Source organism: Ambystoma mexicanum, chromosome 1p (genome assembly GCF_040938575.1).
Source record: "Ambystoma mexicanum isolate Mex_15411 chromosome 1p, UKY_AmexF1_1, whole genome shotgun sequence".
Lineage (NCBI taxonomy): Eukaryota > Metazoa > Chordata > Amphibia > Caudata > Ambystomatidae > Ambystoma > Ambystoma mexicanum.
The window spans coordinates 601,208,255-601,224,616 of NC_090921.1; the positions used below are offsets into that span (position 1 = coordinate 601,208,255).

At 44.0% G+C, this 16,362-nt stretch overlaps 1 protein-coding gene across 1 annotated transcript in view; it reads right to left on the minus strand.

The window, feature by feature from the left end:
• Positions 1-16,362, minus strand: part of LOC138576527 (galactose-specific lectin nattectin-like) — a 188,362-nt gene that overhangs the window by 94,003 nt on the left and 77,997 nt on the right. Inside the window, exon 2 of the mRNA XM_069649561.1 lies at positions 3,797-3,948. Within this exon, the coding sequence (XP_069505662.1) occupies positions 3,797-3,948 (152 nt within the window). The remainder of the gene's footprint in view (positions 1-3,796; positions 3,949-16,362) is intronic.

A 16,362-nucleotide genomic window follows, 5' to 3' on the forward strand; every position in this document is an offset into this window, starting at 1 on the left:
AGTGCAGAGGGCATAGCATCATGTGAAAGACAGGGTCTGATGATATTGAGCTAGTGGGGGGTGAGAGTGGTGATGCAATTGTATGAAGCTTTAGGTGGGAAAGCATCATCCAGGAAGTGTGCAGGTATTTGTTTTAGTAGAGAGATGATGATTAAGGTATCTGTGGCAATGTCCCATGTGTTGGAATGTTCGGGAGCAGAGGTTGAAGTGGGAGAGCAGAGTGCAGGGATGGCCTGATGTGAATTTTGGAGCTGAAGTGCTCCACAATGGAATTGCATACTTCAGTGGAAGTTGTGGATGGTGGTTTGGAGAGGTATTTGAACACGTGGAATTGTTTCTGTGTACAATTGGAGGCGGATTGGAGTTCGTGGATTTAATGGGTGGCTTTGGCATTGTGTATGGCTGTTATGTATTTGTTGCAGTAGTTTTTGAGTGGTGTCTTGTTGGCAGGGCATGGGTTCTTTGCCAGTTTTTTTCTAGGCGTCCGACTTCCTGCTTGATAGAGATGCGGGGGCTGTTGAATCATGTTTTATGGTGGTTAATGCAGGGTTTTTGGACATCTTGTGGAGTGCCTATGTGATGATGGTGTTGTAATTGTTGAGGAAAGAAAAGGGATGTTCGTGTGGGGAGGAGGGAGTGGTATGGCCTTGTGCAAAGGCTGTGTCTTTAATGTGTTTGGTTTGTCGGCCTAGGGTGGTGGGGTGTTTGGCAGCTGGGGGGGAGATCTTTTGTGGTAGAGTGAGTGTGAATGGGATAGGAAAAGTGATCTGACCATGGCACACAGATTCCACGGACACATGATTTTTGCTTGAAATCAAAAGGGTGTTGCCAGCTGTGTGTGAAGGGTAGGTGATGACCTGTGTGAGGTCATAGGGAGTGAGTGGAGTGAGGATACTCTTTAGTATGGGTTTGCTGTCTGAATGGGAACTACCAACAGATAAAGTCACCAAGGTAGATATTGATGCAGGTGGAGCTGTGGTTGTTAGTTGTGAAGTCAGCCCAGTCGGTGTGGAAGTTGGGATTGTGTGTTGGGGGCTGTAAATGAGGTAGAGAAAGTTGGGGTGAGGGTGTGATGGAGGGGAGCAAGTGGGAGAGATTTCTTCAAAGGATAGGCATGGGGAGTGTGTGAGATTGGTGAGCAGTGACTCCTTATATATGATGGATATGCCACTACCTTGTTTGTGTGGGCAGTCTTTGGGGTGGATAAGATAAGGCAGGGAAAATATGTCAGGGACAATAGGTGTGCGGAGGGGTTTGAGACAGGTTACTGTAAGTAAGAGTATATCTTGGGAATGTATGCTAATGTGTTAATTGATTTCATGCCTTTAAGCAGGAGCAGAGTGGTAGTTGAGAGGAATGCAGGTGTATGCAATTTGTTGTTTTATTGGAGTGATGTGGTGGAGTTTGATGTGAATGTTGGTTGTGTGCTTTGTATGCGGCATGGTTTGTGGCACACAGGGACTAACAGGGAACAAAGAATGGGCGAGTGGACACATTAAGGAAATCACTTAAATTCATAAAGTAAACTGGAGTTCCCATTCATATTGTATTATTTGCTTATATGTCTCTGCACTCCAGTACCAGGCTGCATAGCTGCTTGGCTGCAGAGTATTGATGAAAGCCTATTACTCATCAATACTGTTAGAATATAATAAAAATATGTATCTTTCTTAGCCCTAAACTAATCCCTTTGTGAGATCAAAATCCGTTCTGTTAGTAATGTTCGAATAGGGGTCGCATTTGTTAGTCATCAAGTAAAACAAAATGGAAATGTGTTTGTGACTTTTTCTGTCAGTCATTACAAGAAAAGACTGGGTCAGTGTAGCGGGCATGTTTTAGCCACCTGGCCTTCACTGATAAACCTATGTTAAACAACATTAAGGACAGGTCCTCCCATTCAGCAAATTAAGAAAAGCTGTTCCAATATGGTTCCATTCTCTTAACTAAATGCTATAAAAAGACTGCACTAAGCAGAGGTTGGTTACACACTGAGTCATTGGGCCTCATTATGACCCTGGCGCTCCCGTAATGAAGGGGCCGGTACGGGAACGGCCCCCTTCATTACGGGAGTGCCTATTACGAGTTTCCCTTTGCGGGACCCGGATCAGACCTCTGGTAAAACCAGACGTCTTTTCCGGGTCCCGCGAGGGGAAACGGGGGGTAACAACGGGAAGCCCTATGGGGGCTCAATGGGAATGGGGAATGGTTCCTGCAAGGAGGACTTACCGGGTCCTCCTATGTCGGAATGACCCGGTAAATCCCCATTGCAGGAACCCGGTAATGGAGCCCGGTTTGGAGGCATTCGTAATGAGGCCCATAGTGTTTAGCCTTTCCACTTTTGTTAAATGCACAAGGTTGTGCAAATAGGATGACCATTGTTGGAACGGAGGGCAGGTGGATTCTGTGTTTAAGGCCTCAAACATAAGTCACCGTCCGTGAACTGGGGGATAAAGCAGATGCTTAAGCTATAAGCAAAGCAGAGATTCTTGACATAGCAAAAACATTCTGTTGAAAATGCAATTTTTCCTGCCCTCTTGAGTTTAGGTATATTATTGTGCATGCAGTTTAACCATATTTGCGTTATTATCTCATGAAAATTAATAACACATGTCCTATGTTGAGGCAGGCACTGTTTTCTGTACACATAGTGACACGGTGAACCATTCAGGCACTTCACTTCACTTCTCTACTCGCCATAAAATACTGTTCGTGGGTGAACCTGAAGTCCGCTTGAGTGTATGATATGCACAAAATAAATCTTACCTTGCAATTTTGAAGCTCTGTCTCAGATGCTCTACTTTGTTTGAATTATAGCGCTTAGAAGTCACAATACGGATCATGGGAATACACCTGTTTCCCTTTATAAACATCTCCTAGGGGTTATGTATATAAATGATTGTGGTACTAAGCGTCTGTGCTCCATAAGTGAGTTGCAAAGATCAAGAAATCAGGAGAGTGCCAGCATTCATTTATTTGCACATTCATTTGTTGTCAATTGGGCTGTAGACCTCAGCCAGAGACTTTATTTATCTTTGACGGTAGACCTTAGTAGGAGGGATTTATGTTTCCATTCCTGGGATATCTGACCTGGAACATCTTCACATTCTTAAATGTATTAAGGGAGACATGGGTCCCCATTCAGAGTTTGTCTGTAATTCCATAGGAATTACTGGCAAGCTTGATTAGCGTTACTGACACCCATTCAGGTTGAATTACCGCCAGTTTATGGGTGGTAGTATGGAGGAGTTTTTTTCCAAACTTGAAGTCTCCCAAGTGCATGGACTCCTTTGTTTGGCACCTCTTGCGGGTAAATGGTACTGTAACAGCACCTTGATGCCCTTGGGTTCAGTGCACTTTATAAATGGATAAATAAATAAATAAGTCTATAGAACTGCATGGGATCTAGGAGAAATGAATGTGAGTGGTCATTTTGGTGTTGCAATGGGGATCGCTGGGAGCGGGAGCAGGTCAGTAGGGAACATAATTCCACTACTTCTTTTCCTACACTTCGACCACTGCCTTGAATGTTTTAGGTTAGCCGTTTAGCAAATTCTTGTATGGTTTTGTGTAGTGTGGGATACCAGTGAATGGTGTAGAAAGAACACAAGGCAGCAGAGGCGATTATATTCATACATTATGATACTAGATCCTCACTCGTGTATATTTAACGCAGGATCCAGACTTTGCAGTGTACCTATTCCTGCGTTCGCACATGATAGTCATGGAAACCTGTAGTTTCCACTGTTCCTGACCCGGAAGAGATGCTCAGTTCGGCTGCATGCCGCATTTCACGTACCTGTTCGTTACGGTCATTCACTACCAAGAGATGAGACTGAAGCGACGCGCACGTGTCTTTGCTCTCATGCCAGGTCTTCATGTCTGTTGAGAAATAGTAGCAATGCAGATTGTGTAACTTCCATTCTTGCTGGCAGGACCCACAGCGTATGCCTGGAAATGGAAGGGAGTAAAGCAGTGCTGGTAAATTGGCTACTGTAAGGTTATCGCATGATTTTAAGTACCACGTTACTGGTGTCGAAGTACAATTTTGGCATTTGATCGTTTTTATGTGTTCGTTTTTTTTTCTCATGAGAACTGCATGTGCATAGCTGTCATGTTGCCACCAGCGAAGTCACAGCTGGTTAGAAAGCCACACAGGGCATGAGTGACCTCATGCTTAAGACAATGTTCCACAGATTTGGACTCGGACATGTCTCACAATAGAGCAACATTTTTAATTCTGTAAACAGATTACAGCAGTTTCAGCTAGCCTTTTAAGGTATGCTCTTCAGGAAGGGCATTTTTATAGCGCCGACTACACTGGACGGGCTCATAATGGATGTGTCTGCCGCTCAATAATGGTAAATTAAAATACAGAAGGAAACCCTGAAGCGAGGACAGCGCACCACCATTTCATTAGAGATGGATATAGTGCACATTACGTCTCTACACTATTAGCTTTCAACAGCCCTTACTGGTGTATTTTTTCTTAGTAGTCTAATGGTTTAGTATCCCACTTGGTGTGTTGAAAAGACTTGGTATGAAAGAAGTTTAGATAGGGTCAGCCTCTCTCTTATCCCCTATTAGATAGGCGTAACAGCACTCGCAGCCTAGGGAAAGCAGGCACTACGTAGGCAGGGACCGGGTGTTCTTCCTGTAGTGAGAGCAGTCTAGTGTGAATGAATGAGCGGTATCTAGATACCATACAGATGGGAACCTTTTGTTCTAAAAAATATTCTTCCAATGAATGTTCACCTGTGATACAAAATAGAAAGCATTAGCGCCACTGATTGACCAAAATAAGGGGTTTGGGTCAATAGAATGCAGCCCATTGTCCGAATGCTCCTCTCACTACCTACAATGAGCCCATGTCTATATCCTTGAACAGCACCAAGAGGTGGCTTGCACCACATTATACGCTAGGTATCATTGCTGACCCAGACAGACCTCGGTGTTCCTGGATGAGTTATGTAAGGAGGCTTAACCTGTGCCCTGCAGGTAGACCTCCTTGAAGCCAATGCTGGGTGATATCTCCTCTTCTCACTGCCAGATTCTGACTTTTTTTCTGGACAGGACGCTGCCACCCATTCTACCCAAGGAGCCTGGCATTTATTTATTTATTTATTTATTCAGATTTGTAGAGCACACGTCAGCCCGGGGGCATCGTGGCGCTTGTTACAGACAATGTCTTAGTTACATATGTTACAATATTTGCACACAAATACAATATTTACAGTAGACATGTACACATTAGCAATGCAGTATATTTACAAGGATTTAAGAGGGTTGCCTATTATTTTGCACGGAATGCGGTTTTCAGTTTCCTGCGAAAAATAGGGAGGGAGTTTTCGGCTCTGATGTCTGCCGGAAGAGCATTCCACGTCTTGGCTGCAATGTAGGGGAAACTAAGGCCTCCGGCTTTGGCTTTTTTGATGCGTGGAATGCAGAGTAGGTTGGTGTATTTCATCAACTTCACACACCCCTCCACTACTATTCCACCCAAGTCCACCCCCTCCCCGTGCTACCCGCACATGTTTCTGCACTTACGCCCTATGCTATGACCCCACCCCTGCATTGGTTCAGGGTCCAACACACTAAACAAAATAGCCACATAGTGCTTAAAGCAGGGCTTAACCACAACCACCAGGCAATGCTCTACTAGCGATGTAAACAACTGCCACAAACTCCACCAACCATGCCCTAACTATATAACATGCATTTCCAAACCTACCAACACCACCTTCCAAAAACAATCCGCGTGGCACAACACCGGTCAACAGAGTGAATCTGGTTGATGATGGGGAATATCAGACAACTGGCCACAGCCATATCAACAGTCAATAAGCCAAACTACACACAATCATGCACGCACTCTGGAAAACACCACACTATACAAAGACATTCATTGGGTCGTAGACGAACCCACACATCTAGGAACCTGGGTGATATAAACATACATACAAGGTCTCACCTACACCTAGACTACACGCGTGAACTCCATTCTAAGCCTCATCATTAATTCAAACCGATCTCTGAAAGCAGCCAGGAGACATTTAACCCTGCTTCAAAGTGCGGTGTGGTTGGTTGGCTGCAATAGTCTGATCCACAGTCATCCTAGGAAACAACGGATCACAAACATTAAAACAAATCCTACCTGCTGAAGCAACCCATTCATGCAATCCCAAACTCAAAACCCTGTACAAACATGCCCAATGCGATTCCAAGACACCACTGGTACTGTGTCCCCAGCGGGACACTGGGTAGGCAGGAGCATGGGGTAACACGATTTAATGGGTTACCGCCATGGGAGGTTGACAAGCAAGTGGGTGGAACTAGAAAATGGAAGGAGGCCCTCCAACGTTCATTCTATGGTCTGTCAGATGGGCATTTAGAACATTGTACATCACTTTTGTGAAATCTTTCACATATACTCAATGATCTTAACTCCACTGGAACCCCTACTTAACTGAACAGACGCTACTTTAACCAGAGCCTGAAACTAGAAAAACATGAGCTGCCATGCATAGTAATTTGCAATTTATTCCACAACCTGGGTCCCAAGACCGAAAGTCTCACTTGTCTGGTCTGACAGAGACCCATAGGGATCAATAGTCTGTGATCCTTCCTATATGGAAGATTCCATCCTGGAGTATACCGTGTGATGCTATCTTAAGGTAGGCAGGAACAGCTCAATGGACATATTTGCAGAGAAATCTAACCTTATGTCTCTACTTTCCTGGAAGCCACCACGGGTTCGTGTAAGCAGCTTGGCCGTGAGCACTTTACTTATGTCCAGAAACCAGTCAGTTTTGAGACACATGGAGTCTGCTAATAAGTTTAATGAACGTACCCTCCAAGTGTGTATTACAATAGTCCAATCAATTAGCCACTAAGTCTAGTTCTGCAGCTGCACACATGTCCAGCGGCATGAAGGGTGAAATCCACCATAGCCGTCTAATTTTAAAATTGCATCCATTAAGAATGGGCTAGAGCATTATCAACTATAACGTCCAGTATACGTATGCATGGGATTTATAAAATGCGAACCTAGATAGGAGGCATTTCATTTTAGATAACAACTTGATGTGGGTTTTGTTTTCTTTAGAAAATTTGTTGGAGATGCGGTGTGAAGAGCAAATTCTTTCTAGTGTTAGCGGGACTTCCTCCATCTTCTTGTGGCTAAAATGGAGCCAGCTAGAAGGAAAGGAAATGTCCCTCCTGATTCGTGTCACTGCTTCAGTTTTCGGGCAAAGTCTCAGTCTCTGGTAATCTCCTTGGTGATGTCCTTGGGCAACTAGAGTATGGGTAACAATCCATAAAACTCACAGGATTAGACACAATGACCAGATCAGGCAGTATTAGAAATAAAAAATTGATGTGGAATTAGTAAAAATATATATTGGGGATAATTAGAAATGATAACTTCAGGTATTCATTCCCCATTCCTCTCCAACCATGGCCCATTGATGTTCCCTTTTAATGACATACAGTAAGTGTCTTTAAAGGTTGTGAGAAGGAGACTTCCACTTACTTCCATCCTTCATGTCCCCTCCCCAACAGCATTATCTGATTTGGATGTGGAGCTACCATTGGCTTTGCTTGCAGATGCTTGTGCCTTGCCTCTACCCCATGTATTCTGCTTTCTCTTAACTGAGCGGAAAGTCAGTAAAAGATGAGGTATAGTTGGCTGGTGGTAGTTTTACTACCACCACCTCTAGCTCTGTGATGGTGGTATCCCCCTCGTACATCTTCTCAGGCAGTAGAGATGGCAAATCAATGTCCTTTAGTTGCCATTGCATTCTTGGCTAGGCAGAGAGGATTCTTATGGTATCTTGGGTGCCTGAGATGAGGATAGGCGTCTGACTGCCACTGCCAGCCCTAAACTGGTGTTGATACCCATCAGGTAGTGCAGGTAAGTTCTTCCCACAGACTGATTTTCAGCAATGGGCTGTTGTTAACGCCATGTGTGACAATAGGGCACTGGGTGTGCCTGCCAACCCGGCTGCCAGGAGGTTTTGGAGGATCTGCTTCTGCTTGTTTTCCTAAATAGTGGCTTTAACTTAACATGTTTTTAAAAATCGGGCGGGAGGAGAGATACCTTCCTAGTGTTAGCAGGAGCTCCTCCTTTTTCCCTAACTGAAATGGAGCCAGCTAAAGTCCATTCAGTATGAGATGAAATCCAGGCTTCGCGAATGCACAGCCAAGCATTTTTCAGTACTGCTGCAACTGCTATAGGGTTGTAAAATAGAGGCATGCTTTAACTTCTAAAGAAAAGGTTCCAGAATGGTGCAAATGATTGCAAAAAATAGCACAACTGTTAACAGTAAACAATTAAAGGAATAGTGCGCTCAAAAATATTATTGTCCCGAATGTTCGGGCATGTGGTTTTAAGCATACGTTGATCGATTGTAAACACATTTCCTATTTACCGTACCTTAGTTTTCCTCACTTTTACACATGCAAAATCAGGCAGCCGGGCACGTCCCTCTTGTGCTAATCTTATCCATTGCCGCATTGCCCTAAGGTGAACTGCCCTTGAGGCACTAAATCATATCCCCCGCCCCTGAAGCTGACATCACTCGACGCGTACGGCCCATTTCACAATGCAAATGCACGTCTCGTGTCAACATTCTCTGTGCACCAGCTAATTACACATCTCCATGGAAATGGCAGGTTGCCTCTTTCCACAATAAGTATAAACAGACCGCTTCTCATCAAAAAACATCACAGTTGCTTTTTCAATCGTTTCACTGTCTTTTTTTGTGCATCCTGTGGCCCGTTTCTGCTCTGTTCAGCTATCTTCGTTGCTCGTAGCCCGTGCGAACAGATACTAGTAGTACCATTACTATCTATTTTAATTTTGTCGTATAATGGCAACAATACAGCCCTACCAGTACGAGCTGGAGTATTCCGAGGCGGCATTAGTCGAAAGAGAAAGGTACGGAAACAATGGGGCTTCGGACGACAGTTGGGAGGACGAACCACCGGATCAAGAGCCTGAGCCTAGTAGCATGGAAGACGTTTCCACCTGGAGAACGGCTGCTGCAGAGAAAATTCTGGATGCTTGTCCTACATATCGGAAGAAGAGCCACAACCGCTATGCGTTACCGATCTGCATGACTTCAGGGCAGCTTGCCTCACAAGGTCTGGGTTGAGGATTATGATGGTGCTTATGCACGAACTTCGCCCAACAGTTCGCCCTCGCAATCCAAGTAACCAGTAAGTGTACTCTAGATGTGATGTCACTTAGGCCACTAACATTTCATGTTTGTCTCCTATATTGTCATAACTTTGATCTACCACTGCCAAAAGAATATAGTCTTGCAATGCTATACATCACTCGCGATGTGGGGAAATCATAGTGGTCATCTTATGTGTCTTTCACGTACAACCAAGAAACAATATTTCTCTGTGCCCCAAACGTTATGGAATGCATCGTTGTTAACTTTTGTAATGTGTCTACACTTTAAAGCCCAAGTTGATTGATCCATGAAGTAAAATTTGTACTGGCAGCTATGCCATAGGATACAAGATTGCATTTTCAAATAAGGTTTGTACACTTATCATGTTTATTTAAATACAGTTTGTATGTTTCTCTTCCACAGGTGGTACAGGCTGGTGGCCTATCGTGCATTTACATGGTGGCTTCATGGGAGGCTTGGATACCGCGTTCCACGAGTAATACCCGCCTGTGCCGTTGGTGCCATTCCAGCTGAATTCCCCAGTGACAGCGGTCAGTACAGGGGATTTTCCCACACTGTACTGCAATCCGAAGTATACAATTTGTAGTGAATTTGTGCCATCAACATCAGCAACAAAATAAAATACTACTGAACTTTTCTGAATAGTTGTTTCAATTTTTCAGTGAATCATGATAACCCTCACTTGTCCTGGCAGGGCTGACTGGGTGGGAATGGCCGAGATGCCAAACACCATGTACACTTCAAAGGGATCTTACGCGCAGGGACCATTCTACACATGGCCTCCCCAGACCCGTGTCTCCAGGCATGCTCCCCTGAAGCAGACCGCGCGCTTGCAATCCACATAAGTGTGTCTCCATTCAGCAGTGTTCCAGCCCTTTTCTGCCCACCTCATGCCCATCCATCCCCCCTCCACTATCAATGGCAGTTCACACCTGTGGCTGTGCCCTCTTGAGGGGGCTGGCAGGATGGGAACCTTTAAGGTGCCAGATACCATGTACACTTCAAAGGTATCTTACGAGCAGGGGCCATTGTAGACATGGCCTCCCCAGATGCCGTGTCTGCTGGCTCCATTGATTCAGACCGCGCCCCTGCAATCCACATAAGGCAACGCCATGAACATGTGACTCTTTCGCATACACACCCACTTTTCCTAATTCTTTATAAACCCCTTGATATTTATCCTGAGAATATCTGTGAGTACTGCAAGTCAACTCGTGATCGTGCTACCTGAGAACATCTGTGAGCACTGGAAGTCAATTCTTGATTGCCCTACCTGTTCTCCTGCTACTAACTATCCTGCTTGCTGAATCTAATTGTTAGTCAAGGTAAGGGCAGGTCACCTAATCATCTCTTTTTGATCTCTAAATTTCCATCTATTTCGAACGAATGTACCCACTAGTGTAATGTTCATTCATCTCATAGCCTTCACCATTGTCTTCTGTTTAATTTGTTCTGTTCTCGATAGAGCAAATGTCATCACTGTCAATTGGGATAGAATTGCATCCTTCGTGGACCATGTTTATGAGCATGTTTCCTTTTGATGAATGACAGACAGTACATTCAACGGACGAGTAGCACGTTACGATTTGCGTCATATCAATCAATTCTGTATGAAAGTTATCCTAGTGTATATTCGACTACGCTACACAGGTTTTGCTTCTGTCACCAAAACAAGCATTGCATAGAAAACTTTGATATAATTCCATCTTTCTCACGCATTCATGTAAAACATTTTTGTAACTATGTGTACTTTTTTTTTAACCGTTTTTTCAATAATGCCTGCTTGTATGGTATACGGTTGCCTTTCTAAGACCCATGACAAGGCACAATAATGCATACTTTCCCGAGGAATATAGATCTAATAAGAGAATGGGTCAGATATTGTGGATTTCCTCCGGGTGAGCTTAAAAGTAGAGTCCAGGATGCTTTGGGGGACTTGAGGGCCAATCACTTTCCGCATCTGCAGCCTGCACTTTACCCCAGATAAGTACAACCAATCGCAGTACACTAAAAAGAATCGACTCAGACCGTCTCGTAAATCCATTTCTTTTCCAGAGTCAACAACAACTTTGAGTGCCTATCAGGTAGTTTTATTTTGCTTTTCGATTACGCAAATGTATTATGCATGGAATTTTAAATTAGATGTAATTGTTTACGTATCCTGTCATTTGTTTACATAATGTTTCATTTATGGGTTTCTATTTATATGTACCATTGTCAGCATCCTATTGTCTCTGTTCAATTTCACTGTTTTCATCTATATAAAGCAAGTACTGTGTTACAGGGGGATGCTGCTACTTCAACTACAATTACATCATCCTTTGGAGTTGGTCCAGAGTATGAGGCATGCGTACTGACAGTTCCCTTGAATGAAAGAAAGTAAATCCTACATCGGATACTATTAGACCATGACATTCATATAAACGTGCAGTGTTTCAAACTCTTATCATTTCAGTTCTAACGTTACAATTTCTACCCTAATGCAGAATACAATTCAAAATGCTTGAGTGCAACATTACAATCAGTAGCTTTTGCACAGTGGTCTCTGATCGAGTATACTTGCCATCAATTAGGTGAAATTTGAAATTTCTATTTTGACAAAATGACGTACGCTGTTTGCGAGGGTATGTAAGTAATGTGTGCGATGAAAGACTTTGAGTTCAAATATGATTTACTTTTGTTTTTTTAATGAATATTCTATTCAAGGAATGCATACAAGGTCGGGAATTATAAGAGGAGGCTCATGGATCAGAGGTGGTGGATCAGCTTGCTGGTGCGGTCGTTACAGTGAAGAGCACGGTTTCACAGAAAATCAAGAAAACAAGGGTAATTTACAAACAATTTCGTTTAGCAAATGTTTTTTGGGCTGGTGTCTTCATAACATGTTTTTTCTAATCTAAAGTGCGATATACTGTATGTTGAATTTCCATTGAACATGTTTTTACAACCCATCTCCTAGAGGCACAGAAGGAAAACAAGTATACAGACGCAGACAACAAATGAAACCAAAGATTCTGCTTACCAAACAGATTTCACCTTGGAGCAACTATTATTTGAGGCGCAGCGTGGTCCAGTCAATAAGCAGACTCGAGATGCTTATGCCCAATGGCCAGAAAATTAAGTGAATGTGACCGGCGAAGCAAGCATAGTGTTGATGGACCATTGCTATAATGTGAGAACTTGACAAGATGAAGATGAAACTGAATATAAGGAAGATGCTTTTGAATTACTCACTGATCACTTTGCACAATCTACACCCGCAAAAAAAGGGCCACCCAATAAACAATCGACATTGATGGTTTCTCCAATTCGTGTGCAAATAACACAAGCAGAACAAACAGAGACCAAAGCATTCTTCGCAATTCAGCGAGGAACTAGCCAAAGATCTCGACTACAGTGTGTCCAGTTTGGCCGATATGTCCACAACAGTTAAGTCACAAACCACACTCATGCAGGACGATAGTCTAATAAATGAGCACAAATACATTGTATTCGACAGCTGCCTGGTAGAGATTATACTGATGCTGAAATGTGTCCATCCAGTGAGGAGGAAAATATGCGGGGAGCCATTGGTGAATGTGACTCGTGTATCACAAGGCACTAACCGGAAACTCCAAGCCACCTGTGCCTAGCTCCATGGTAAATTTTCATGGTCCGCTCAACCGATGCTGGTCAAAGTGCCAGCTGGAAATATACTGTGTGCAGCAGCTTTACGTTTCAGTGGCTCTACTTTTAGTAAGTTGTCCAGTTTCAGTCAATTTGTTGGACTTCAGTTCCTTTCTAAAACGCAGTACTACAAACATCAAAGATAATTTTTATTCCCTGCTATTAGTCAAGCCTGCAAAATTGAACAAATGTCTATTGAAACAACATTCTCTGGCAAACGGTTCAGGCTAGCTGGCGATGGACAGTGTGACAGCCCGAATTTTCAGCAAAGTACTGCACATACCACTTTCAGGACATGGAAACTAAAAGAATTGTGAGTTCTGTGGTCATGCAGGTGTCTGAATGTGAATCCTCAGTGGCCATGGAGAAACATTGTTTTATACAATCCCTGGAAGATCTCCAATTGAGGGGAACACAAATAGACCTCATATCCACCGACAGACATGTTTCAATAGCCAAGGCCATGCGAGAGCAGTTTCCAAACATTCACCATCAATTTGATATATGGCACGTTGCCAAATCAATCAAGAAAAAAAATCACAGCTGCTGGTTAAACAAAAAGGGATCTAAAATATTTTACAGTGGTCCCAGTCTTTCAGCAACAATCTTTGGTGGAGCTCCAAAACTTGTGATGGGTCTGTGGAAATTCTACTTGAAAAATGGCACTCATTGATGCACCACAGTTCCAACGTTCACTCATGGACAGAAAACCTACATTTTCACCAATGTGCACATGTCACGACCCTCGCCTAAAACCCCCTCTGGCAAACCCATTGGCCAGGTGGAGTCAGGAATCGGGCCTCTAGAGCCTGGCATCCTCTTCAAAAGCCCTCATGGGGCCACCATGAACAACAATGTGCTTGGGAACTACTTTATTGTATTGCCAGCCAACATGGAGGCATCCATATAGCTTGGGTCCAAAGAACCAAGCTATGCGGTCTAATGTTTTGGGTGTGGCAGGCCTGGAACTACTTTCCCTGGTACTACTTTACCTGGGCTAAATAAACCACACCCTGACAGCAGAACATGCTTCGTGTTACTTTGCAATGTGACGCTCACCGTGTCCAGCTATTTCCTCGAACCTCGGAGAAGCAGAGCGTGCAAGGAGACAAAAGGAACATCATTAGCAGCAGCATCTTACCTGCAGTCTTCATCTTTAAACACTCGCAGCTACTGAAAACAGCTTCCTCGAATCTGCACGCCTCCCGGACAGAACGACCTGAAAGAGGAAGATAGAGACATTTACAAATTACGAACTGCTCAAAAGGCTTACCTGGCTGGTCGCCTCTTGGCTGGCACCACTCCGGACATTCCACTCACGCTGAAGAACACCGCGACCTACAAGGAAGGAAAACACAGGTTAGCAAAGGCAAGTCTTCGCAGCGATGCGCATAGTGCTTACTTACCGCATCATAGCGATCTTAATGCACCATCATTTACCAGCGGGGCTCAACCAAGCCACTTCGCCGTGCTGAAGCTCCGCATACCTAAGGGAGAAAAAAATAGACATTTTAAACAAAGGCATGCAGGATAGCAACAAAACTAAAGAACAGCAATAAGACCTACCTGAACAATATCAAACGGGCCGGCGTCAGTGAAGTAACTGGACCGCACTCGCCCATGAAAGACAACGCGCCCCTGCAAAGAAGGCAGGACAGAGAGCACGCCTAATTCTACCAGAAGGCAGAACCTTCCCCGCAGACCACATCAGGGCAAAGCTGAGAAGCATACCAGCGAGTAACCCAGCTGGGTGGCGTCCCTGTGGATACCAGGTGAGCGTAACAGCACATGGACCTTTATAGAAGGAGCAGGAACATAAGAAGTGGTTGGTTCCATCTTCACCTCCACAAAAAGTTCTTGAGAAGATTGTGTTTGATTGCGTTTGAGAAAACTCTTTCAAGAGACCTGAAGGTACTCACAGAATTCTGTCACACCGGAGATTTGGAGGTTTTCCACAACATGTGCAAAAAGCACAGGCCCAAGAGATTGCATTTCGGCATGGACGGGATGCAGTATAGAACATTACTAGCGGTATTAGCGCATAACGAGAACATGGGAGACAACAATAGAGAACTGCAGGAAACTTTGGGATGCTTTGTTACACAATGGCCTTTGCAAAAAGAAGCATGGATAGTAAAGTCAACATACCAGGAAATGGAATTCAATTTTGTGAAAGATCTCACTTTGACTGTGTTGGACATGCATACTCATGGATTCACCCATGATGTTGTTCCTATGACACATACATTGCCACAAAACATTGCAAACGTGCCCTGTCCACCGAAAGTAGAACAGTTCACTTCCCGGTACAAATGATTAGCAGCTATTTATATGTTCAACAATGTTTAGGCATTGTACATGACCAATGGAAATCTATTTAAATTGAATTTCCAAGCTATTAAAAGTATAAAGACGTATTAAGCGTCTACATTTTCTTTTCAAATGCATTGTATTTGTCCATTTTTTTGCAAGAAGTGCCTGTTGGGGGTTGCCATACAGTGTAACTCTGTGCTTTCCCCCTTCCCCCTTTCGGCAAGCTCTTGTGCGTCCTTCACTGATCGGGGGAGTGTCGGATGGATATTAGCATGAAAGCAACTGCTGGGTTTGCAGTTGCCTTCGCAAGTACGTGTCCAAATAGCTGAATAAATACACCTCCCACTAAGGAATGAGACCTAGGTTAGATAACAAACTTGGCATGCAAGAACTACTGACTGTAAGCAAAATAAAGCATGAAAGGGGGCTGTTTGTGTGAAATAGGTGCATTCTGACCTATATTTTTTATGGGGGCATGTGTTAGGGGTCGTTGCTATTGGATGCCTTATCAGAAGGGCTGATCTTTGATTTGCGACCTTTGGAGTCTTACGATTTCAAACACATTGGGGATAGGTGTTAGTGTTACCAAAATATATGACCACTCCTGATTAGGTATATGGGAGGTGAATTTGAGGTGGTGCTGGGGTATGATCTGGGGACCAGATGTGTTCAAAAGGAACAGGGGTCATGGGTTCAGAGATCCGCAGCCTGGCAGGAAAGGGTTGGAGATGGCATGAGTCAGTCAGCAGAGACGGATTTTGCACTAAGGTTGGAGCAGGGCTTGGTCTGACATTCTCATACAAGCACATTTTTTTAGGGCTCGAGACTCTCTATTTGCAAAAATGAATAGCTGCATTGCCATGAGATATATGATGTGATATGGCATTTATAACGCACCTATACACAAGTGCTTCAAGGTGCGACGATGCAAAGGAGGGGCAATGGAGGGAAGACAGACAACAATCCTACTAGGTCAGGTGTCATTCAGATCGCACAAGTGCATGGGAAGGGGGAAAGGGGAAAGTGTGTGGGGGATGGGGGAGGGGACAGTGCAGTACATGGGATGATAGAATAAATAACAATAAGTAAAAATAAAGCCAGCAGGCGGCAAGTGCATGGGTAAGAGCAGGCATCAGGAGTCAAGTGCTGGTAATGAGAACAGGAGGTGGGCTGAGCTGATAGA